This window comes from Penicillium mononematosum, assembly GCF_028829835.1.
Source record: "Penicillium mononematosum strain IBT 11891 chromosome Unknown utg000001l:1.0-4488741.0:1.0-4491989.0, whole genome shotgun sequence".
Lineage (NCBI taxonomy): Eukaryota > Fungi > Ascomycota > Eurotiomycetes > Eurotiales > Aspergillaceae > Penicillium > Penicillium mononematosum.
The window spans coordinates 180,772-205,095 of record NW_026643271.1 but is presented as its reverse complement, the minus strand read 5'-3'; the positions used below and the strand labels follow the sequence as shown (position 1 = coordinate 205,095).

Below are 24,324 nucleotides of genomic sequence, written 5' to 3'. Positions count from 1 at the left end.
ACGGGGGAGATGTGTAGGTTCAATGCGGGAACGGATTAGATGCCGATACTAAACGTTTTTAGGTACCTTTTCTACAGGTGACACATACAAAAGGTACTTTCAATCTAGTAACTCCATATCGCCCTAAAGAGTCACAAATCGACTGTCCACACACGTGGGTTCGTCTCTACAACCCCTAAGCCTGTGCTTGTTCTTCAAATATCAACTTCCAAGGTTCCATTTAGCATCCAATTTGGAAGAATGGACCGATGACATAACCATCACGTGCATTTATCCCAATCCCTATCGCGCCGTTAATAGCTTCACTCTTCAACAATGCCGCCTAATAAACCCACCTTCCCCTACCGACGGAGCTCCAATGCTTCGGAAGATGACTTCTTTGACATCCCCGACGAACCCTGTCTCTCCATAGTCAAGCGGCAGCTACGACACGTCCGAACATGGATCGCAGTCGCCCTTATCATACTGTTTATCCTGTGGCAACGCCGTGAACGTCCCCCGCCGCCGCCCCTACCACATATCCACTACGACGAGGTCGACTGGTCGCGCTTTGCCTATACCCAGTATGCCACCAATGAAGTCTACATGTGCAACTGCCTGATGGTCTTCGAGGCTCTGCACAGACTCGGCAGTAAGGCGGACCGTGTGCTGTTTTATCCGGAGGAGTGGGACCTCATTGTTGAGGATGATTATGATCGCGTCAGCCAGTTGCTGCTTGAGGCTAAACTCAAGTACAATGTGATGCTGATCCCGATTAAGATTGAGGGAGTTCAGGATCCATCCGGTGAGTTGGGCTGCCGCTGTTGGGAACTGACCCAGCCTCTTGAACACCTACTTACACTCTTTTCATAGCCGCCGGTTCTAGGGCTTCGTGGGATACCAGCACCGCCAAGCTCATGGCCTTCGGCGAGCACGAATATGACCGCGTCATTCACCTCGACTCGGATGTTATCCTCCTCCAGACAATGGATGAGCTCTTCTTCCTCCCGCCTACCACTGCCGCCATGCCACGTGCCTACTGGCTTCTCCCGGAGAAACTGCTCTCATCACTGCTAGTCGTCATTGAGCCCTCCCTCCGGGAATACCTTGCCTTGACCGACGCTACTACACTCGCCCAGAATGGTCAAGTCGATATGAACCTGACGGACCACCGGTATGACATGGAGCTGCTGAACAGACGGTATGGGGACTCGGCGATGGTCCTCCCCCATCGGCAGTATGGTCTGTTGAGCGGCGAGTTCCGGAAGAAGGATCATCGCAATTTCCTGGGGAATGATGATGAGGTCTGGGATCCCGATCACGTCCTGGCGCAGGCTAAGTTCGTGCACTTTTCGGATTGGCCGTTGCCGAAGCCGTGGATTATGTGGCCGCAGGAAATGTTAGCAGAGGAGCAGCCGAAGTGTGATAATAACCCTGGCACGCCGCAGGAGAGTGGATGTCGGGATCGGGAGATTTGGAAGATGTTATATGATAAATATCGAAGACAACGAAAGGTAGGTCTGTTTATGGGGATGGCGATGAATTGGCTGGTTGCTAACTGTTGTAGGATGTGTGCAAGCTGCTCAGCTATCCGGCGCCGGTCTGAGTGGAAATAGTTCGATTGTATACATAATAGCATAGGTAGATTATGGCGTTTAGGATATAAGCTCTGTAAAGAGATGGCATGAATGACTTAATGATGGCCTTGAAGACTGTAGTATAAAAATAAAAATAAAAATAAAGTTCCACTGGATATCTCTGAAAGCAATACATGTACATACAACACCAAAACACCACAAATGCAACATCATGAAGACATCAAGCATACCCCATCCCCCTCCTCCACCAATTCCACACCCCCCTTTTCGCCATAATGGCCCCAAACTCCTTGACACTCTCCACCTCATCTAGTCCCACTGCGAGACCCAACTCTTTCCCGTCTCCCTTCTCCCCATTCCGGTTCCCAGTCCCCTGTTTCCCACGTCCATCCAACTCCTCCTCCTCCACAACCCCCGGCCTCGTAACCAACTGAAAATCCTTATATCGTAATCGACGCACAACATCTATCCAGCTCTCCACCGGCTCCTTCCCGCCCTCCACGTACATGATCCCTGGACATCCACCGGAGCGCAGGAGGACGGCGCATTGGTGTGTGTCTGCAGCGCGTTTGAGGGCGGCTACTTTTTTGCGGGAGGTGATGTGATGAGTGCGAATTAGAGCGTTATAGAGGGTTTGCATTTTGCAGAGGAAGAAAGGGGAAGAGGGAGAGGAAGGGAAAGTTGAGGCTGAAAATCGGAGCTTGGAGCTTGCGCTAAACTGGATTGGGAAATTGAGATAGACCTCGGGAAAGATGATCTTGGAGATGAGAGAGCTTGGTAGTGGGTTTGATACTGGTTGCTATTAAGGATGACATTGTAATTCTTTTGCGATTTTCTACTCCATTAGAACTACTCTGTATCATCTGTACGGAGAAGAAGAAGACTGATATTATATTGTTATATCATAGACACCTGAGGCATCAATGTATATATTAATAATGCCACGTGAGAAAATCTCCGGCGCAAAAACCTCGGGAAGTCCCCCAAAAGTCCCCGGGTGTTATTTTCAGCGAAAGTGCGGGGACGATGCATCGAACTGCATCGAACTGCATTGAACTGCATTGAACTGGCGGTGTATGACCATGTCATAGGACCTATAATATGGCAGATATACAGGTATACATATATGCCATGGCCGTATTAGGGTAGAATGCACTATATCTAGATTGTACATAGGAATATAGGATTGTATGGGATGGTCCAAAAACTCTAGACCATATAGACTTAACTTGGCTAGTACCTACCTAGGTACTCGTAGGTACTCCGTATAAGGTATGCCTAGGTAAATTATACGGGTTAGCTTAAGAATGGCCCTTTCCATGGTTCCTCAGTGGATTTCCAGTGGTTCCAGTGGACCCTTTCTCGTCTTGGCTTCCTTTTTCTGCAAAACAATCGCGCGGTGGCCGCGGGCGCCGCGTAGTGGAGTTTTCGATTCTTTTTATATTCAAGCCTTTCTCAAGAGAGCTGCCAAAATTGGTGAAAATAACGAAGGAGGCCTTTCATCGCACCCACTTTTCCCCTGTCATTGGATATCCATCTCGGGCCCAACAGGAATATCTTGACGATTCTGCTTTTTCATCGCCCACCGGATTGGTTGGTCATTTCCACGGTCATCATAATGAGACTTGGCTGCTCTTTCGGACATTTGGTCATACCTTTTTTTTTTTCTTGCTTGAATTCTTACTCGTATTCTCTATAAGTACAAATCAAGTTCGTGCAATTTCTTCATATATAGTACAATGAGCTCGGGATTTTCTTGAACTATCTAAAAGGCTCATTATGCCCGCTCCTCTTCACCCCCACCTCAAGCATAGCTCTTCCTTTGCCACAGAAAAACACAACAATGAACCTCCGAGAGTGCAGGTCTCGCACGAGGACGAGGATGCTCTCGCCGATATCCATCAAACATTAACCGCCCAAACTCACCCGGATCCCAAGTATCCGGAGCCGCATTCCTCCTTTGACAAGTTCCTCGAGGAACAAGTCCAGGGCAAGAAACCGGCCAACCTCGGCGTCTGTTTCCAGTCCCTCTCAACCTGGGGCGACGGGGACTCCCACGCAGATGTAAAAACCTTCTCCACAGCCCTCTGGCGTACCCTCACCCTACAGGATATCTACGAGTGGACGATCCAGCCATGGATCGCAAAGAAGAAGCCCGAGGAGGGCCGTCCGCTGATCCGGGACTTTTCCGGTGTCGTGCAGAGCGGGGAGATAATGCTGTAAGCAAGAAACCAACCCCAACTCATCCTTACCGAATTTAGCCTAATTGAATATTATATAGCGTTCTGGGCCGTCCTGGTGCTGGCTGCTCGACCTTTCTCCGAACCATCGCTGGCCACCACTCTTCCTTTTTGGGTGTCACGGGTTCAATCGATTACTCCGGTCTCAGCCCAGATGAAGTCAGGAAGCACTACCGTGGCGCCGTGGCCTACGTCCCAGAGGACGATGTACATTTCCCGACCCTGACCGTGCGCCAAACGCTCGAGTTTGCACTACAGAGTAAGACCCCCAAGCGCTACCGGGAGAGGATTCCCCGGTACCTGGAGATCTATGGGCGGGTGTTTGGTATGTCGCATACTATGAACACATTAGTGGGAAACGAGTATATCCGCGGTGTGTCCGGAGGAGAGCGCAAACGTATCTCCATCATTGAATCTCTCGCTACCGATTCATCGGTAGCATGTTGGGATAATTCCACGAGAGGACTGGATGCGTCCTCTGCACTCGACTATGCACGCAGTCTGCGTATCATGACCGATACCTGTGGCAAAGCAACCTTGCTCACTTTGTACCAGGCATCAGATGCCATCTACGAGCTGGTGGATAAGGTGCTGCTCATTGATGAGGGCCGTATGCTATACCAAGGGCCTGCCAACGAGGCGAAGCGCTACTTCGAAGACCTGGGCTACGAGTGCGCTGATATGCAGACTACTTCGGATTTCCTGACTAGCATCACCCTGCCTGAAAGACGGCGGTTCCGTGCTGGATGGGAACACCGCGCGCCCAAGGGCCCCATCGAACTCGAAGCCGCTTTCCGTCAGAGTGCTGCGTTCGCTAAGATCGAGACGGCTGTCGAAAGCTACGAGGATCAGAAGCTCAACGGTAGGTCTTCCGTGTACCCGGCGGATTCGGAGTGCGACAGCGTGGAGGTATTCAAGAACACCGTGCATAGCGATAAGTCGCGCTTCGTCTCGTCCACGTCGCCATACACAATCTCTCTCTTCCGGCAGGTCGTCCTTTGCGCGAAGCGCCAGATGTGGCAGCTGAAAGGGCATCTGGGCCCGCTGTACATCAAGTTGATTTCTTGCGTGGTCTATGGATTGTTGATTGGATCTATGTTCTACGATCAGCCCCAGACCACTGAGGGCATGTACTCCCGCGGAGGTGTGCTTTTCTACTCTTCCATTTTGCTTGCCTGGCTGCAGATGTCCGAGTTGGAAGAAGCGATGCAGGGTCGCGATATCCTGAGCCGACAGAAGAAGTTTGCTTTTGTGAGGCCTAGCGCTGTGTGTTTGGCCCGGGTGCTCTCAGATATGGTGATAACTGCGGTTTTGACATTCTTGTATTTGATCGTCATGTACTTCCTCTCTGGTCTACGGTCTGATGTGAGTAACTTCAGGATCTTGCAGCAAGTATAGTCGCGCTAACTCTGCTAGGCTGGTCCCTTCTTTATCGACGCCCTCTTCATTTACACGTGCACGGTCTGCCTCACGGCGCAATTCCGTGTCTTCGCCGCTCTATCGCAGAACTTTGAAGTTGCCCTCCGCTACTGCGGAGTTTCTGTGATGTTTTGTATCGTGTTCGGTGGCTACGTTCTCTCTGTCGACAAGATGATTCAAGATGTTCCCTGGGTTGGTTGGCTCGCATATACAACTCCTGCTCTGTATACATACGAAGCAGTCATGGCGGCCGAATTCCACAACGTTAACTTTACCTGCGCGGCCGCATCCATTATCCCGTCCGGTTCGAAATATACGGAGCTCGCATACCAGACCTGTGCCTATGCTGGCAGTCAGGCTGGCAGCACTGTCGTGAACGGCGACGACTATCTGGCTGTGAAGTATGGATTCTACTACAGCAACGTTTGGCGCAATTTCGGGATTCTGTGTCTCTTCACAGTTGCCTTTATCGGGATGACCTGCTGGCTGAGTGAAGTGCTTGAGTGGGAGCTGGACAGTGCTGGCCCTATCCAGTACAAGGGATCGTGGAAGCTGTTCAAGCGGGTGAAGAAGGTTCGGTCTGATGAAGAGAAATCGCCGGTCTCTGTTGACTCTTCTGCACCGCCTGCTGGGCATGAAACAAAGCATGACCAGACACTTACAGCTACCGAGTCTACCTTTTCCTGGTCTGACTTAGAGCTCAACGTGCAGATTGGCAAGGAGACCAGGAAGCTCTTGGATGGCGTTTGTGGATACTGCAAGCCAGGGTCTTTGACTGCTCTTGTTGGAGCCTCGGGAGCAGGCAAGTCTACATGTAAGATCCCAAATGAGATGAATTCATCGCTTGATTTCTGACAACTTTTAGTGTTGACTGCACTCACCCAAAGAGAGAGCCCCGGCACCTTATCCGGGTCTCTATTCGTGGATAACCGGTCAATTGACCAGTCCTTCAACCGACAGATCGGATATTGCCAGCAAATGGACATTCACGACGAAAGCAGCACGATCAAGGAAGCATTCGAGTTCTCTGCACTGCTCCGACAAAGCCGCGAAGTTCCAACGGCCGAAAAACTGGCATATGTAGAAACGGTGATTCACACATTGGACTTGGTTGAGTTGCAAGATGCAGTGATCGGTTCTTTGGATATCGAAAAGAAAAAGCGTGTTACTATCGGAGTGGAGCTGTGCGCTCGACCAAAACTGCTTCTTTTCCTGGATGAACCGACAAGTGGATTGGACAGCCAGGGTGCAACTAGTATCGTCGCTCTGCTACGCCGTCTGGCTAACCAGGGACTGGCGGTCCTCTGCACCATTCACCAAGCTAACCAGCAGCAATTCGAAGAGGTAAGCATCACCCATCCTGACCACGAATCAATATTAACAAGATCCCAGTTCGACCGCGTCCTAGCCCTAAGCCCTGGTGGAAGCACATACTACTTCGGACCAGTCGGCGAATCCGGCCATGCAATCTTCGAGTATTTCGCAAGACACGGCAATATCCCAGAAAACGTCACCAACGCAGCCGACTTCCTCATCGAGGTAGTTGTCGGCGGCATGAAAGCCTCGGGAAACCAAACGAACTGGGCAGCTATCTGGCGCAACTCAGAAGAATTCGCCGAAGTCAAGAACGAAATCGCCTCAATCCGTTCTGACAAGAATACTCGTTCCCCTTCCCTGGCCCCAACCCTACCCCCTCTCAGCCAGCAGATCAAACTCCTCACCCAACGGACCTGTCGCCAGTTCTGGCGCACCGCTGAGTACCCATACTCGCGTCTTTACTCTTCCTTCCTCCATGCTCTTATCAACGGCCTCACTTACCTCCAGATCGGCAACAGTACCACGGACCTCCAGTCAAAGGCATTCTCCTGCTTCCTTGTCCTGATGCTTGTCCCCGAGTTCATCAACGCTATATCCATGCGTTTCATCTTGAACCGCGATATCTGGTTAGCAAGAGAAGGCCCGAGTGGTGTATACGGCTGGGTAGCATTCTGCACAGCCCAGATCATCTCCGAGATCCCCTATTCCGTCATCGGCGGCGTGGTCTTCTTCGTCCTATACTATTTCATGGTGGGACTCCCGCTCGGCTTTGCAGCCGGCTATTGTTTCCTGATGTTCTTCCTTTTCTTCCTATTCGCGACCTCGTGGGGCCAGTGGATCGCCGCTCTGAGGTGAGTAGTATATAATCAACCATTTCATTCCCGCTGTGATCTGATCAACTAACATGTCCTCTCAATCTATAGCGCTGACTCAATGATTGCTGCTACCCTCATGCCCTTCTTCATTATCATGTGCGAGCTCTTCAACGGTATCCTCCGTCCACAATCCCAGATGCCTGCCTTCTGGAAGTATACGATGTACTACGCCACGCCGTTTACGTACTGGATTGGTGGGGTGCTCACCTCTGTCCTCCGTGGTACTCCTGTCGTTTGCTCTCAGTCTGAGTTGACTATCTTTGAGAGTCCGCCCAATACTACTTGCAGTGAGTACGCGGACGCGTGGCTTAACGCAAAGGGCGTTGGGTATCTCTCCAACCCGGATGGGATGGGCGAGTGTGGATATTGTGAATATAGCTTTGGTGACGATGTGAGTTTGCTGCCTGGAACATGCTTTTGTTTTGAATTGATACTAATCCGTATTGGTAGTACTTGACTGGACTTGGTCTGGATTCTTCGAAGATTTGGCCGTATTTCGGTATCTTCCTTGCTTTTACCATTACGAACTACTTGATGGTTTACTTGCTGGTTTATGTGCGGTCTGTCATGAAGCCGTTTTGGAGGTCGAAGTAGGGATTCGTTGGATGACTTTTCGGGATTTTCATTGATTTGGATGCACATTCGGCATAGCGTTGCGTATATATCAAAAGTGAAGCTTGGGATTTGACTACCATGACCCTCTAGATAATGTGATGCTAGGAATGATGTAGAAGAAAGGTCTATATAACTAGTCTGCATTAACTAAGTGGAAAGCCACGGGGGAAGTGCCAAGAAACGAGAAACTTTGGAAATCTCAATCTTACATAAGCAATTTGATGCCTAATTTTCAAGGTGCTAAATCAGACCACCTGACTTAATGTGTCAAGAATTCCAGGCCATTTTGCCGTACTCCGACAAGAGACGGTGACTTCCAAGGTTGCTCGAATGAGATTAATGAATTAATAAGCCATGAAGATCCCAGCCGAATACGCAAATGATGTCTCATTGGCAACCTTGGAAAGCTTGACTTATCAATCAGCATCTACTCGGAGATAATTCCCAATTACCCAAGAGAGTATCTCCGAGACCCGGACATTCCGCATCGAGTAGGCAGCCAGGGACCTACATATACGTCAAATAAGCCCTCGTGTCACCGTTTCAAAGATCATCTGTCAATTAACTGTCACAGAGACACATATCAACGTATTTTCCGAGACGTGGGATAGCCAGGGATAGCCAGGGAATCCGGAAAAGCGCCCCCATCTCCGACAAGGCACCAACGTCTCACCCATGTCTAGCGCCGTCGCAAGGACTTCCTGCGACTAGAGGAAAATCAATCTGAAATCAAAATCACTTGACAGCCCTGAAAATGGAAAATCATGACCACTCCTCTCTAGGCCATGAAGAGATAGAAAGTCAATCTCGCACTACACAGCGTCGTCGCCGCCCGCCTCTGTCTTGTACAGTGTGTCGCAAGCGCAAGTTAAAATGTGACCGCTCTCTGCCCTGCGGGCAATGTGTGCGCTCGAAGACAACAGCCCAATGCGTCTTTGTCGGAGCTCAGCCTGGTATTGTATCTGACTCTTCTCAACGCATGTCCCCCCCGCAATTACCCTATGGTGGCGGGGAAGAACAGCCCGGGCGGAAAAGCGGGATGTTCGTCTTCGACTCGAAATCGGGGCCGAATTCGACTTCAAATCGTGTTTCGAAGCGTGGTCGTTCCGATGAGCTGAGTGAGCTCCGGAGTCGGGTGCGTGTCCTGGAGACTTCGCTCGGAAAGTCGCCTCATCTTCAGACGCCTGAGACTTCGGTCTGTGATGTCTTTTCTGAAGTCGATACGGCCAATAGTTCTGAGAACGTTGGTGTTGATGACCGCGTGCGATTCTTGCCGGATTCGAGTTTCCGCGGGAAGAAGGCTAAGACTCGTTATTTCGGTCGCAGCCATTATACCACTACTATTTCTTTTGTGAGTATCGTTCATTGTATTTTGTAATTGATTTGCTAACCGGGTGTAGTTCAAAGATATTGGTGCCTTTATGCGCCGTGACCGTTGCCGCGGAGAGGGAAAAGATAAAGAATACACTGAAATGAAAAAGTTCAAGACGGAGCTTTGGTCGCGCGAGACACAAGATCATCAGCGCGCGTTTCGCGAGCAGGCCTTTAAGCTTAATGAAATGGTCCCCCCAGCGGAATGTTGCAGACCATCTGCTTCAGCTGTATCTCGACACTTTCGAGACGACATATCGAATCTTGCACACGCCGACGTTCTTAAGACAGTATGCTGATTACTGGGCCAATACCCAGCCAACCGACATGGCATTTGTCGCTCAGTTACTCGCCGTGATGGCTGCTGGCAGTTGCTTCTATGTCCCACGTCCAGGCCAAGATGATCGAGACATATTCCAGAAACCGGCCATGAAGTGGATCATGGCGGTCCAGTCATATATTTCGTGCACATTTGTGAGCCCGGATATCGACTTCCGAATGCTCCAGACCCAAACACTTCTTCTGGTAGCTCGGCTCGGAGTTGCCAGTGACGGGGATGTTGCCTGGGCTTCAGCCGGATCGCTGATTCGGTCTGCGATGACAATGGGTCTACATCGTGATCCGACTCGTTTCCGCAAGGCCCGACCATTCTACTCTGAACTGCGCCGTCGCCTTTGGGCAACTATCGTCGAGCTGGACCTCAAGATCTCTCTCGACCGCGGCGTCCCGCCGTCCGTTGACCTAGACGAATGCGACTGCGATCCCCCGTCCAATTGGGACGACTCAGACTTGATACCGGACATGGAGAATGATCCTTCTCCACTCAGTACTGCTCTTTATACCCAAAACTTCTACCAAACTCTCCTCACCAAGACCCTCCCACTACGCTATCGAATCGCCAAGAAAATAAACAGTCTCCGATTTAATCTATCTTACGACGACGCCCTGCGAATGGGCGATGAACTCTCCCGCTCTATGCAACATGCATCCTCCCTATTCGACGACAACGCCCCAAGTATTGCTCCGGGAGAATCAGGACGTCACCGATTCGCCCAATCCATCCATCTCTTCATCATGCGCAAATTCCTTCTCGCCCTCCACCGCCCTTTCTCCCTCAGTGTCGTCCGCCTCCCCAAATGCTCCTACTCCCGCAAAATCTGCCTCGAAGAATCACTTGGTATTCTCTCCCAGATGGAACTTCCCCTTTCGACAGAGGACATCCTCTACCCGCACATCACCCAGCTGGGCAGCGGTATGTTCCGCGATGAAACTTTCCACGCCGCAATCACCGCGTGCGTGGAGCTGTCCCTCCAAGCCAACGAGATGAGTACATCTGCTACATCTGGAATGGACGGTGTCAACTCGAGCGTGCTCATGAGCATGATCCAGTCCCAGCAAGGCGTGATGATGCAGGCTGTCGAGCGCACCGCTGATAATTTCGGGAGACGCATTGGTCCCGATGGGAAGGGGTGCAAGCCATTCTTCTTTTTGAATATTATCCTTGCTTCGGTCAAATCGCGCGTCAAGGGTGAGGACCCCTTGTGTAATGTTGATACGGCCTCGAAGAGGTCCATTCGCATTTGCAGGGCGATCTTGAATGGTCTTACATACCAGGAGGCTAAAATTAGTGTTGATAATCGCCCCTTCCAGGTTGGTACCTCTGTTTGTAGATGTGTGTCTGCCATACCTAACGTTCCTGTTCAGACTTCCATTCCTTCAGGGACAACTCCGGCCTCGAATACACCGAGCGATATTGATCCTACATCGCTTCTATCGACCGACTTCAGTGATTTTACGGTAAGTTATTGTTCCTCGGATGTCATTTGGGACTATGCTGACCTTTCACAGCCAATGGATTTAGGAGGCTGGTTCGATGGATTGGATTACACTGGCCCGGAGTTGTGGGATTGGGATGCCGACTTGTCTGGCAACCTGCCGACATTTTCATGAATTATGTATTCCTTGATCTTGATGTGCTTGATGCCCTGTGATTATACACTGCCGTACCTGTGATGTTGTCTCTGCTCAATGTCATTCCCAAACTCTACTCTCATCTCCGAATAATATTCTATCCCAGCATGATCACCTACCCACCTACTGAGAAAGAAAAGTTCAAATTCGCCCAGCTCCTACATTTGTGCAATCCAAGCATAGTCGGTAACTTGTACACCCGTCTAAGAAGACTGAATTATAAAAGCAAAAAAACTACAACGTATATAACTCTATAAAACAAGCCAATTCAAACCTCAAATCCTCTCTATCTCTTTCCCCGTTTCCTGACTGACAACCCGCGAACACGCCCGATCAACACAGTTCTTCCTCGAAATCGCAACGTAACTCTGAACCAATCTGTCCAACAAAGATTAGCAGAAATCCCTTGATAGATCAGCCTCCAAGCAAGGAAAAAATTATACTCACGCCTGATACCGCTGAATATTCTGAATCTCCAAACCCGCCAAAGCCCCCAACGAATCCCGCACATCCTGCATCAAACTCATACACCGTCCCATACTGAAATCCGTCCTGACAACCACCCTCATCATCCCCATAGTCTCACAATCAGCAGCCATCGTATAAGCAGGCACAATCCACCCCCTCTCACGCAGTTTCCGTGCAAGCGCCCATTCATCCAAGAAGGCGTTCTGCGTCGAACTCAACCTAAACGCCACGACCGGTAGACCCTGGCCACCGCCTTCACTCATGATTACGAAGCCCATTTCTTTCAGCTGGCTGGTGAGGTAGTCGGCTGTTTTCGTGAGGTTCCTCATAATGCTCGTGTACCCGCTTCGGCCCAGTCGGATGAGCTGGTAGTACTGTGCTATGATGTGGGATGCTGGTTTGGAGAAGTTCATTGTGAAGTTTAGTTGCTCGGCGCCTAGGTAGTCGATGTTGAAGACTAGCTCTTCGGGGAGATACTCTGGGGACCGCCAGAGGGCCCAGCCGATGCCGGGGTAGACCTGTGGGAGATCAGTATATTGAGCTGTAATTGGGGATTTGGAGTTATGGGGATTAATGACTGTACTTACTAGTCCGTATTTATGTCCAGAGACATTGATCGAGACGACGTTGGGTAATTTGAAATCCCACACTAGATCCGGGTTCACGAATGGCGCCACGAATCCGCCGCTGGCGGCATCCACGTGGATGGGTGTGTCCAGTCCCTTCTCAATGAGAAGTTCGCTGATAGCTTGTACGTCTTCGTACTGGCCCGTGTATGTCGTGCCGAGAATCGCGCAGATGCCGATGGTGTTCTCATCGACCATGTTGACTGCTTGAACTGGGTCGATCACGTATCGCGTCTCTGTACATGGGACTAGCTTCTCGGTGATATCGAAGTATCTGGCTGCCTTTTCCCAGCAGACTTGGACGCCGCTGCTCATGATAAGGTTTGGGTTGGAGGAATCTTTCCCCTGGGCTTTGCGGTTGATTTCCCAACGTTTCTTCATTGCTAGGGTTGCTATCATGATGGCTTCGGAAGACCCTATGCATGACGTGCCAAAGGCGGTTGGGGCTCCGTCGGAGATCGGGGAGTGGAATAGGTCGGCGAGGATGTTCAGACAGCGGTGCTCGATCTCGACGGATTTGGGGTATTCCTCGTGGTCGATGATGTTCTTATTTGCTGATTCGGCGAGTAGCTTGAGGGCTTCGTCTTCCTGTTGTAGTGTTAGTGCCGGTCAAAGATACGATGAAAAGTTGAAATACCATGTAGGTGGTCACGAAACTGGCGAGGCTATACGAATAACATGTCAGTTTAGTTTTTGGACACTTGAGAAAACATATTCACTTCAATATTGGCTGACCATCCAGGGTCAAGTCATCTTGGATCATCTGGTACGCCACATCCTTTGGCATCCCTCCATCCGGAAGCTGATGCGATGGCAGAGGCCGGGCAGCGAACCGGGAGCCATAGACGTAAGAGCAGTCGCTCTGGCCAGAAAGCTTGGATAATTCCTGTATAGAACCCATTATGCAACGAGGTGTGTAGATTCAAATTGGGATACTTCAACTAGCAATACAGTCTTTAATTTATATTCTTTCTAACATGTCGATGGTTGCATGCTGGGAAAATATCTCATAGATAAATCGCGTGATAGATTTTTGAGGTATTTACACAAGATATCATGATCAGCATAGTAAAAAAGGGGGTTTGGGCACTGTTTCAAGTTGGGTTCTTTTAACTTGAGGTATATACGTATATAGATGACAACGTGATGAACATCATATCTGGTTAGAATGTACTCCGTATCTCATGCTATATACGAATTTAGATCTGAGTTCTCCATCTAAGACAAGCCAAGACCTTCTAGAAACATTAGCATAGATCTTGATATAATATAATCGCAATATTACAAATTGGTCTTGGGAATGATCCCATCCCTTGCTCTTAAATCGGAAACATTCTAGCCCTGGATTGCAACAGGGCTGATATTGGATAATACAAATACCAATGCGACTTAACTGCTTTGCCACATCTATAAACGAGGCGAAGCAATTAGCCCCTGACTTGGAAACATTCCCACTTTCTCGGGGTCGCCGGTCCGAAAGGCCGAAAATGTGGCGCAGCACGATAATATGTACATTTATAGTTAGTTATGGACAAATGTATTGACGTAGTCAGGCAGCAAGATATGGAATGAGACAGGGCTATAGCATGAGTACGATAAATTCATTTTACTATGACTTTCATTGGGTAGCTACTCCGTAATCCCCTATTTTCTGTGATTATTATAAGTGGTTCAAAGTCCCTACTATCTGAGACCAGTATAAAAAGTATTACTCTGTCCAAAAATAACCCTGTTCCTAACAGCGTGGTTAACCGCCGTGAGCGCTCTGTTATTCTAAACAACCGGTTTTCCTGTGCCTTGACCAGCGCCCCTATTTTGATCATGCTATGTAGTGGGGAAAGAGGCTGTCTACCATAGATGTAGTCCGAGTCGACAACGGCATTTGTATGTTAAGCGAATCATCCCCATATCCCTATTTGAAAATATAGATTCAATTTTGAAATAAAATCCTTTTCGCTAGGCTCAAAATGGCTTCGGGGTTTCCCTTGTACAGGACAAAGGAACAAGGATAGCGTGTTTGATGATAAATCATAGCCTTGTATATAAGGCTGACCGACTCATAGTGAAGATAACTAGGGAGTTATACAGAGTACAACTATTTGTAGATATATATTTGCTCGACACCAACCTTCCCTTTTCCTCACCTTCGCACCTTTATCATCCCCCTTGATAGCCCAGATCCCAAAAGACACTTCCATCAAGGAAGCAGGACAAGCTTTTATATAGAGACTACTGATGTATATTATAACCTGCATGTCCCGATCGACCGGCATCCTTCAGCGTGTTACGCTCAATACCAACCACCCCCATGAACTGTTTAGCCGTCAGCTTCATCTCGCAATATTCATCTCGCAATATTTCGAAGCCAGTCCCAGTCCCTATGCTTGACCTCACTAAATCCTTAATGCCTTCGGGATAGGTGGCCGGCAAGATGCTCGACATCTATGGCAATGAGTTCAAGATCCATGACGCGACCAAGAAGGTTAACATTGAGATACTGTACGTTTGAATTAATCATGCCTATCAGCTCTCCTTGTATTCATTTGTTCTGACCTTAGACCCGGATTTTTAGGTAGCATCGCTCATTAACCGAACGAGCGATGTATCATACCAACCTCGGGGGTCACGACTATCAAAAAGGGCCTTTCACAGGAACTTCGATTTCGACTAAACCCGACAGACTGAAAGAAACTGACTTACAGAGCGCCTGTCTGGAACGCAACCGTGAAAGATACAAGTGAACTCGGTCCTCCTGACAAAAGAAGACGAACCTTGAAAGTGAACGCAAGGGATGCCAAAGCAACCTGGGTCCTACAAGTGCGGATGGCGTTTCAAAGAACTTGGCCCGATTGCCTGGAATGGTTGGAGGAACAAGACGATGATCTTTTATCCCAGGGAGAGAGACTGTTCAACTTCCTGTACGAGATATGCTGTGTGCAACCGGGGTAGGCCGCAAGGTACATCCGCGCTGGCCATCTGATTTTAATTCAGAAGGCGACGTGAAGCCAGATAGATGGCCCATGGGCGATCCAGTGGTCTTGTGGGCCTTCGCCCCTGGAGAAGATAATAACAATCATATTCTCAGCTTTTCGAGCATGCCCAATTAAAATTGCGAAGCTGTATGAAAACATTGAATCCAGAGGGTATTTCCACTCAAAAAACAGGGAAATAATAGTATGTTGTATGTTGTATATGTTGTAGAGGAAATCGAAGGTGAAAAGTGGACCCCTTTTGGCCTGTCGCGTGTCGATCAGATGATTTGCCTCCTTTGAAAGTTCCAAGGTCGATCTCATTGAAAAAGGATCAGAGAAAAGAACCCAATTCAACAATCTCTCATATTCAATAATGTCGTAAGTGCACATATACACTCACCAGAACGAAATCTCCAGACTAACCTTCTAACCTTCACAGTGCCCTTTTCACGACTCTCGGCCTCCGCGCCTCTGACCAGCCACCCGCGAACCACGCGTCAGCCTTACTGATGGTGAATTGGTTCTTCGCGTATATTTTGTCGAGCCCCCGCGGCGCAAAGATCCGTCTGGGTCTCGATCACAATGCCAACCCCCGTGAGGACTTGACTACATACGGTGAGGCGGCCGTGCAGTCGGGGAAGATTACCCGTCGCACCCTTGACAAGCTCAAGCGGCAGACGTCGGCGCACGCCAATGCGCAGGAGGGGTATACTTTGTTTGTTGCAGCGAGTATGTGGAATTGAATTTCTATCCCTTCCCCATTTCTTTCCTTCTCGGGTTTATGGTGGAATTATTGCACTGTACTGACCTTAGCTGTCCTCGTCTCCTTGTACGCCGGTCTCCCCAATGAGACTATCAACACCGTCGGTGTTTGGTATTCGATTTCCCGTGTCGCATATCACCTGCTCTACTGCAACGTCGAATCTCATTCTTTGAGCTTTCTGCGCTCAGCGGCTTGGTGGTCTGGGAACATCAGCTGTCTTTATGCGCTGGTGCAGGCCAGCAAGAAGTTGTAAAATAGATAGAGGCGCTTTTTAGTTGTCTTCCTATCTCCGATTATAGATGACCTGAACAATACCATACAATTGCATGTATTATCCGGCCACTGGGTTGAGATAACAGTCCAGGACATCCAGATAAACTCTGGAAGACGGTGTGACTAGGCGCTATAGACGCCCTCTGCCACCGAAGTCTACCAGGACTGGTCGAGGGATATACCGAGGATATCAGATGAAGGTAAGATACGAGGGGGCTGCCCGTCAAGAAATTTCTTCAACGGCGAGGACGAATTGCCACGAGACAATTCACTCCATCCAAGACTGGGCGCCAGCCACGTCGATAAACACAATATCCAACGCAAAATGAAAACACTGAAGAAAAGAAGCCTCGACAGTCCTCCAAAGCCTGGAAAAACTACGAGACCACGACGAGAACGTTGAATGACGAACTGTTCCGCTGATTGGTGGAAGAACCCAACCCTCCAGGCATAGATCAGCCCCCAGACGGGGAAATGAATCCCCGCCATAGCAATGAATCACAACAATTTGGAATCCCAATAATCCAATGCCTAAGCTCGTTAGGCTCATCCCGTCTCTCCGCATCCCCCGCTTATCCATACCCTTGACGAAATGCGGAGAAATGACTCCATTGACTGTCTATACTCAACACCGCTAACTCGCCCTACTGCCGCATTCCGCATCTCCTGCCGATCACACCAGCGTGCGATGGAATTGCTTTTTACAGGCGGAGAAATCTCTTCCCCTGCCCGTGCCGTTCCCCGGACATTGGTAATCTGGGGAAAGGCGTGAACTCCATTTGCTAGGACCGATATCCCGGGGTATTCTTATAAATTAGCAGGATCGCCTGCTTAACTCTCCTACGGATCAGCCGACAGCAGTACCAATTGATTTCATTGACCTCGCTATAATGAAGTTCCTCGCTATCGGTGCGCTCCTGCTCAGCACAGTTAGTGCGCTTGCGACAGAGCATATTATCAAAGGTGCTCAGATCATCCCGGCCAGCGATAAGGCAGGTCTGAAGAAGATCGGTGCTCATGGACATCACAAGCACCACGACCGTCGGACAGTGACAATCCGGTCATCGAAGAGCGACACCGATGATATTTCGGATGACTTCCTTTGGGGAATCAAGGCTGCCAACCACGGCGGCAGACTTCTCTTGCAAAAGGGGAAGACCTATGTCATTGGCAAGAAGCTCGACCTCAGCTTCTTGGATGATATCGAGGTGCAGCTGGAGGGTGAAGTGAAGGTATATAGCCCAAGACTGTGATTGATTGAACTGCCCTGACATGAGCAGTTCACCGACGATATCGACTACTGGCAAGCAAACCACTTCTACTACTCTTTCCAGAGATCTATCACTTTCTGGGTGTGGGGTGGTCAGGACATCAAGATCTTCGGAAAGGGTACTCTCAATGGCAATGGTCAGGAGTGGTACAATGCCTTTGCTGGCATGGAAATTCTGGTGAGCATAGCATTCCAAAGGAGTCCGGAATGACATGTGCTAATGGATAATTTAGGACCCGGATAACGTCTTCTACCGTCCCGTTCTGTTCATGACTGACAACGCTACCCGCGTGTCTGTCGAGGGTATCACGCAACTCAACTCCCCCTGCTGGACCAACTTCTTCGTCCGTACCAAGGATGTCTCTTTCGATGATGTCTACATCAACGCCTTTTCCACCAACGCATCTGTGAGTCGTACATCTGGTGCCATTATCAATCAAGTCTAATCACCCTTCCGCAGGCTTTGCCCAAGAACACCGACGGATTTGACTCCCTCAACGTAGACGGTCTCCGTGTGACCAACACTCGCGTCGATATCGGCGATGACTGCTTCTCCCCAAGCCCAACACCACCAACATTTTCGTGCAGAACTTGTGGTGCAACAACACCCACGGTGTCAGCATGGGAAGTATCGGACAGTACTCGGGAGTCGAGGATATCATCGAGCATGCCTGGATTGAGAACGTGACTCTGTTGAACGGCGAGGTAAGATGACTCCCCCAAATTGACTTATGAGCGATCCTAATTCGAATTCAAGAACGGCGTTCGTCTCAAGGCCTGGGCTGGACAGGACGTCGGCTTTGGTCGCATCAACAACATCACGTACAAGGACGTTCACATCGAAAACACCGACTCCCCTATCGTCCTGGATCAGTGCTACTTCAACATCGACGCCGCCACCTGTGCCGAGTACCCGTCGTCAGTCAACTTCACCAACATTAACTTCGAGAACATCTATGGCACCTCGTCAGGCAAGAATGGCAAGGTTATCGGTGACTTGACTTGCTCGCCCAATGCTGTGTGCGCAGATATCCATCTCTCCGATATCGATATTACTAGCCCGGCTGGCGGTCCTCCCGTCGTGACCTGCGATGGAATTGACGGAGATGTTGGTATGGAGTGCCAGTCGAGCTCGGCTTAGATGGTTCAGTATAATGCTTAGAAGAATAGTCTATGGAAATAGAGATCAAAACTCCAAAGTGAATTATCTTGAAGAAAAACTACCTAGTAGCACAAAATGTTGACTTAATAGGAAGTGTAGTCCGAGGGGTGTATGTCCGAAGTCAACGGAGTAGTCATCTCCGAGTTAACCCGCTGGCGTTGAACATCCAACCAGATGGTATCAACTCTCCACACCCGTCAAACCATGAAATAGTCCAACCGATTACTATCAGGGCTTTCACAGCAGGTTGGTCCAAACTAGTCGCTTATTCTGCACTTATTCGATGGCCATACGGAGATTTGACCCAACAGTCAACCTGTCACACAGTCAAATAGCCAAGCAGCCAAGCAGCCAAGCAGCAAATGTGGAGAGTCGAGAAGCTCCATCTGGGCCTGCTAGCCAATGAAAACGAAAACAAGCATCGTCAAGTCTCTTCCCCGGGAGAAAATAGATGCTGATATCCGATCCGGACGACGTCCCCTAAGAGCAACAACAGAGGAGATTCAAAATCAAGCCGTCATCCTAGATACCATCTCGTCATGATGAATACAACCGCCCTCATACTGGGCTGTTCTCTCCCCACACCCCACAAACCTCCACAATCTGAATGGACACCGGCTGAGACTATATCCGCCCCTGTCTTTGGTCAGGATGTATCGTGCCTTGTTGGGAAAGGTCCAGGATTCAGGAGCCTAGTATCCTGCAGATGCTTACGACTCTTACAAATCTCTCCAATCCGGGGGAGATGAATCCACAGTCTCCTTTGCCCCCACCCCCAGATCCCCGGAAACGCGGAGTACGGGGAAAGGGCGGGATCCCAGATTTGACGGGGTCTTTGCTATAAGAATGGCATAAAGTGCTTCTGCTTATTTCTTTCTTCTCTTTGTCTGTGCTATTATCTTCCCACAGATCCTAGCTTTCATATTCAACATGGAGAAGATGGATAGCCAACACCAGCACATTGAAAGTGCAAATGCTAGTCAAGGAATGGAGCCTGGAAAGCAATGTGACTTCTACGTTGAAGACCGAATAACCCATCTATCCGAGGAACATCGTCAATATATTCTTGCGAAGCATGGAACGCTCGATCTCGAACCAATTCCTGACATGACCGATGCCGATCCATACAATTGGCCGCAATGGAGGGTGAGAGACCACAACTCCTATCGCCAATTCACACTTCAACCTTGTTTCTAATTTGGTTCTTCGGTAGAAAAACTTGAACTTAACCCTAGTAGCCTTCCATGCCATGATGGGCACATTCACTGCCTCGTCGATCCAATCTGCATTCGAAAATATCTCCGAAGACCTCGACGTCAGTATGCAGCGGACCAGCTACCTCGTCTCTCTCTTCATTGCCGTGCTAGGCGGCGCGCCTCTCTTCTGGCGCCCGCTGTGTAATCGGTATGGTCGTCGCCCTATCTTTCTCATCTCATTGATCTGCAGCTTGGTTGGAAATGTTGGCTGTGCGAAGAGTCCTTCCTATGCAACCATGGGCCTCTGCCGTGCTATTACTGCCTTCTTTATCAGCCCTGCGGCTGCTATTGGTAGCGCTGTCGTTGCAGAGACTTTCTTCCGGAAAGATCGTGCTCGCTGCATGGGTGCGTGGACCGTAATGGTTACCCTGGGTGTCCCTGCCGCTCCGTTTATCTTTGGATTCGTTGCTTTGCGTGTGGGCTATCGTTGGATTTACTATATTCTTGCAATTGTGAGCTTTCTTTAATATCAACCCCCCCGGAGACAGATCCGTCTAACCATTCGCTTCGAACAGGTCAACGCAGTCCAGTTCGTCCTCTACTTCTTCTTCGGATCGGAATCCCTCTATGTCCGCAGCAATGTCCCCTCCGACAACGTCATAGCCGCCAATCAGAGTATTTTCAAATTCCACCGCATCGACCCTACACCGCTGAGACTTTGGGACTTCTTCCAGCCCCTGAGCTACGTGACCAAACCATGCGTGATCATCCCAGCCGTCGCCTACGCAATGATCTTTCTCTGGGGCAGTGTCGCGCTCACAATCGAGATCTCCCAGATCTACCCTGCCAAGTTCGGCCTCAACACCCAGCAGGTCGGTCTGCAATTTCTGGGTATTATCATCGGGTCTGTCATTGGCGAACAGATCGGCGGGTTTATTTCCGATCGTTGGATGCTTATGCGTCAGAAGCGGACTGGAGAACCATCCCCGCCGGAATACCGTCTTTGGTTGAGTTATATCGGCCACGCTTTGACGATCTGTGGTATTGTGGTCTTTGCTATCGAGATCCGGGATTCTGGCGGTGCATGGACTATCGCTCCCGTTATTGGCGCCGCTATTGCCGCTGGTGGTAATCAGATCGTTACTACTGTTGACATTACTTATGCGGTTGATTGTTACCGTGAAGATGCTGCCAGTGTTGGTGTTTTTATTACCTTTGTTCGGCAGATTTGGGGATTCATTGGTCCTTTCTGGTTCCCTGAGATGTTTGAGGTTGTTGGATGGGCTGGTGGTGCTGGTATTGCCGTTGCTCTCATGGTTGGTGTCAGTGTTATTCCCACTATCTTGGTGCAGTGGCGAGGAGCTGGCTGGCGTTGATTGACATGGTCGAGGACATATAATTGCTCTTTTTATCAACTAAACGAGAGAATGTACATGTTAACACTTAGAGGATATTGCTGCCCACGTTCCAACCTACTCAATGGTATCGGAATATGGAGTACTCTGTATGTATGTAGCAGTGAATCCACTTCACACTGCTGTACAATATGATATTGACTCATCTCCTTCTGCTTAAGTCGAGTATACTATATGTATAATCTAGTCTGCTCGGGGCTGAGTCGGGGGTAGCTTATAGGTTCAATATATGCTTATTATCCTAAACTAATCAACAAACAGTTAGAAGCTATCAACATGAAGCCAATATACATAAAACAAATCATAAATTATCAACACCATATCAAAATCTACCACTCATCAATCCTCCGCATCCTCAAATGCATCCCCTCAACCGGCTTAATAGTAACAGCCCCAGCAACATGAATCTCCTGCTTCGGATCCTGCATTTCAAATAAAAACCGGCCAACAACACCAGCAACCGCACACCGCAACTCCGCCCGCGCAAAGTCCTTCCCAATACAAGATCTCTGCCCATGCAGGAACGTAATCTGCGCGAAATTCGTCGACGCCCCACCATTATTGTTCGGGATACAGTGTCCGTTCTTGTCCGTGTCGATCCAGCGCTCAGGCACGAATTCCTCCCCGTTTTCGCCCCAGAAGAGCGGGCTCCGGTTGATCGCCCACGGACACAACACCACCCGTGTCCCTTTCGGGATGTACTTCCCTGCTATGACGGTGTTGCGGACTGCTTCGCGGATTGTGGTTGGAACCGTTGGGTACAGACGGAGGACTTCTTGACAGACGCCGTTTAGTAACGGGAGGGATTCGAGATCCTGGTAGGATATTGGGCTGTTGCCTGATGGGATCTTGGAGCGGATTTCATCGCGGAGGCGGGTTTGGTATTCTGGGTGCAGGTGGAGGAGATAGCAGGCCCAGGTTAGGGCGCTGGCGGTGGTTTCGTGCTGTGAGGAGTTAGCTAGTCCCTCACCTAAGCGGATACCCAAATTCATTATAGCAATGCAGCTGTGGTGGGATACTTACCCCAGCAGCCAAAAATGTCAACATCTGGTCAACCAACTCCGTATCCGAGAAATCCCCACCAAGCATCATCGTTCCCAGAATATCAGCCTCGAGATCCTGAGCAGAAACCTTGGATCCAGCAAGACTGGCTCGCTTTTCGCGCACAATCTCATCGCAGGTACTGCGCAGATACGCCGTCTCCGCATTCAGTACGTCGTTCTGCCGCCAGGGCACACGCCTCGCCATCCACTGCGGCAACGCAAAGTTCATCATCAGAAACGCCATCTTCTCCTTGGTTGGCTCGAGGATCTTCGCGAAGCTGTCTGCCACCTTGTTTCGCTTGTTCTGCAGCGAGCCAAAATCACGCCCCATTGCTATAGGTCCGATTATGTCAAGTGTGAGGCGGCTGTATGGTTGTTAGTATAATATGAACAATCTCGGGATCATGCGATTTCTATAACACGTACCTCGCCCACTCGGACATCTCAATCTTACCCTCTTGGTCTTCTGGACCCGTTCCATCCATTGGTTGGACCTTGATTTCTTTCTCGAGCTCATCCAGTAACTGTCCCGTCTTGCTCCACATGAGCGAATACATCGAGCGGATATTCTTGATGTTGAACGCGGGCGTGAGTGCTTTGCGTTGCTTCTTGTGCGCAGCGCCTTCAGAGGTAATCATCCCGAAGCCGATGATCCGGGCGAGGAAATTGCGCATTCGCCATGGCTTCTCAAAGTCGTATGTGTTCGTGCTCATGACATCTAGCAGGGCTTGGTGGTTGGTTGGGATGACGTAGCTTTGATTGAACGTGTCGCGCATGTGGATGAGTCCTTCATTTGGGACGGTTTTCATCCACTGGAGGGGTTTTGTTCCCCGTGGCGAGTCAAAGACGAGTTCTACATGTGAGCCCTGTAGGAGGTTAGGGGTTTGTGTATGCATTCGTTCTGCTTTGCTTCCTACCTTGACTTTCGGTAGATGCCGCGTTGGGCTTAGTAGAAATGGCCATATTATTATGTTGTAGAAGGCCTTTAGGAGGATGTTTACTCCCAGTGCGCTGAGACAGATTCTCTGAAAGGTTGTGTCCGTCAAGATAGTGCGTTGGAGGAAATACGCCTCGGCAAGGGTGAATGCGCCCACTGCCAGTACACTGTCACCAAGGGCCATGTTTCTTTGAATCGAGTTGAAAGACAAAAGCCTCGGATTCAGGAGTTGAAGCTCATATCTCAATTTTGTATCCGATATATCCCCATATGCCCCACAGGGATCGGCAGTCCTGTTGGGGTGACCCATGCGAGACCTCGGCTCTGTGAATTGCCATTATTTGGATCTGCATGTTGTTCTATGTCATAAAGAGGTAGAGTTCTAATTAGAGGTATTGCATTATGTTAGCTTGTGATGTCCAAGTATTTCCCGTGGAGGCTTAGACCAGTAGAGTAGTTGATATTGGACAAATTAGGGCTGGAAGGGGAGATGACCTCCACAATGCGGGGATGCCAAGAGACATGTGAAGAGACATGCAAGACATGCAAGACATGAAAGAACAGACGAAGATATTCAAAGAAAACTCAGTCTAAATTCAGTCTAAAAGAAGATGTCATAACTGTCGATCTCTTGTCGATCCCTGTGGGGAATATTCTCTCGCATAGATTTCCTTATTAGTGGGAAATCTCTAAAATGTGAAGCCTCGGTTGGATATATGCCCTAAATATCAGATATGTCCTTAATACCTTAATACCTCAATGGCCTTAACATACTTATTATCCTTAATATAACCCGATCATTCTTTATCCTCCG

At 49.4% G+C, this 24,324-nt stretch overlaps 10 protein-coding genes across 10 annotated transcripts; 7 read left to right on the top strand and 3 right to left on the bottom strand.

Moving 5' to 3' along the window:
• Positions 1-315: 315 nt before the first annotated feature.
• N7519_000089 (uncharacterized protein) lies at positions 316-1,585 on the top strand (the record flags this gene model as incomplete). Its single annotated transcript, XM_057286869.1, has 3 exons — positions 316-784; positions 853-1,493; positions 1,547-1,585. 3 exons carry the CDS (start codon positions 316-318, stop codon positions 1,583-1,585), a joined length of 1,149 nt encoding a protein of 382 aa, XP_057152952.1.
• A 212-nt stretch (positions 1,586-1,797) lies between these two features.
• N7519_000088 (uncharacterized protein) lies at positions 1,798-2,217 on the bottom strand (the record flags this gene model as incomplete). Its single annotated transcript, XM_057286868.1, has 1 exon — positions 1,798-2,217. One exon carries the CDS (start codon positions 2,215-2,217, stop codon positions 1,798-1,800), a length of 420 nt encoding a protein of 139 aa, XP_057152951.1.
• A 1,139-nt stretch (positions 2,218-3,356) lies between these two features.
• Positions 3,357-8,022, top strand: N7519_000087 (putative ABC multidrug transporter; the record flags this gene model as incomplete). Its single annotated transcript, XM_057286867.1, has 7 exons — positions 3,357-3,796; positions 3,859-5,182; positions 5,234-6,050; positions 6,102-6,580; positions 6,629-7,404; positions 7,477-7,819; positions 7,879-8,022. 7 exons carry the CDS (start codon positions 3,357-3,359, stop codon positions 8,020-8,022), a joined length of 4,323 nt encoding a protein of 1,440 aa, XP_057152950.1.
• A 775-nt stretch (positions 8,023-8,797) lies between these two features.
• N7519_000086 (uncharacterized protein) lies at positions 8,798-11,364 on the top strand (the record flags this gene model as incomplete). The annotated part of the gene is made up of 5 exons (XM_057286866.1): positions 8,798-9,394; positions 9,444-9,605; positions 9,643-11,064; positions 11,119-11,211; positions 11,263-11,364. The coding sequence occupies 5 exons, from the start codon at positions 8,798-8,800 to the stop codon at positions 11,362-11,364; spliced, it is 2,376 nt and encodes a 791-aa protein (XP_057152949.1).
• A 464-nt stretch (positions 11,365-11,828) lies between these two features.
• Positions 11,829-13,380, bottom strand: N7519_000085 (uncharacterized protein; the record flags this gene model as incomplete). Its single annotated transcript, XM_057286865.1, has 4 exons — positions 11,829-12,371; positions 12,441-13,067; positions 13,117-13,144; positions 13,199-13,380. The coding sequence occupies 4 exons, from the start codon at positions 13,378-13,380 to the stop codon at positions 11,829-11,831; spliced, it is 1,380 nt and encodes a 459-aa protein (XP_057152948.1).
• A 1,530-nt stretch (positions 13,381-14,910) lies between these two features.
• Positions 14,911-15,428, top strand: N7519_000084 (uncharacterized protein; the record flags this gene model as incomplete). The annotated part of the gene is made up of 2 exons (XM_057286864.1): positions 14,911-14,978; positions 15,182-15,428. The coding sequence occupies 2 exons, from the start codon at positions 14,911-14,913 to the stop codon at positions 15,426-15,428; spliced, it is 315 nt and encodes a 104-aa protein (XP_057152947.1).
• A 396-nt stretch (positions 15,429-15,824) lies between these two features.
• N7519_000083 (MAPEG family protein) lies at positions 15,825-16,467 on the top strand (the record flags this gene model as incomplete). Its single annotated transcript, XM_057286863.1, has 3 exons — positions 15,825-15,829; positions 15,891-16,180; positions 16,265-16,467. The coding sequence occupies 3 exons, from the start codon at positions 15,825-15,827 to the stop codon at positions 16,465-16,467; spliced, it is 498 nt and encodes a 165-aa protein (XP_057152946.1).
• Positions 16,468-17,377: 910 nt separating this feature from the next.
• On the top strand, positions 17,378-18,898 carry pgxB (uncharacterized protein; the record flags this gene model as incomplete). The annotated part of the gene is made up of 6 exons (XM_057286862.1): positions 17,378-17,719; positions 17,768-17,935; positions 17,991-18,164; positions 18,218-18,271; positions 18,319-18,462; positions 18,515-18,898. 6 exons carry the CDS (start codon positions 17,378-17,380, stop codon positions 18,896-18,898), a joined length of 1,266 nt encoding a protein of 421 aa, XP_057152945.1.
• Positions 18,899-19,849: 951 nt separating this feature from the next.
• On the top strand, positions 19,850-21,491 carry N7519_000081 (uncharacterized protein; the record flags this gene model as incomplete). The annotated part of the gene is made up of 3 exons (XM_057286861.1): positions 19,850-20,065; positions 20,133-20,627; positions 20,691-21,491. 3 exons carry the CDS (start codon positions 19,850-19,852, stop codon positions 21,489-21,491), a joined length of 1,512 nt encoding a protein of 503 aa, XP_057152944.1.
• Positions 21,492-21,859: 368 nt separating this feature from the next.
• N7519_000080 (cytochrome P450) lies at positions 21,860-23,694 on the bottom strand (the record flags this gene model as incomplete). Its single annotated transcript, XM_057286860.1, has 4 exons — positions 21,860-22,474; positions 22,554-22,938; positions 23,000-23,439; positions 23,491-23,694. The coding sequence occupies 4 exons, from the start codon at positions 23,692-23,694 to the stop codon at positions 21,860-21,862; spliced, it is 1,644 nt and encodes a 547-aa protein (XP_057152943.1).
• Between the last annotated feature and the right edge of the window lie 630 nt (positions 23,695-24,324).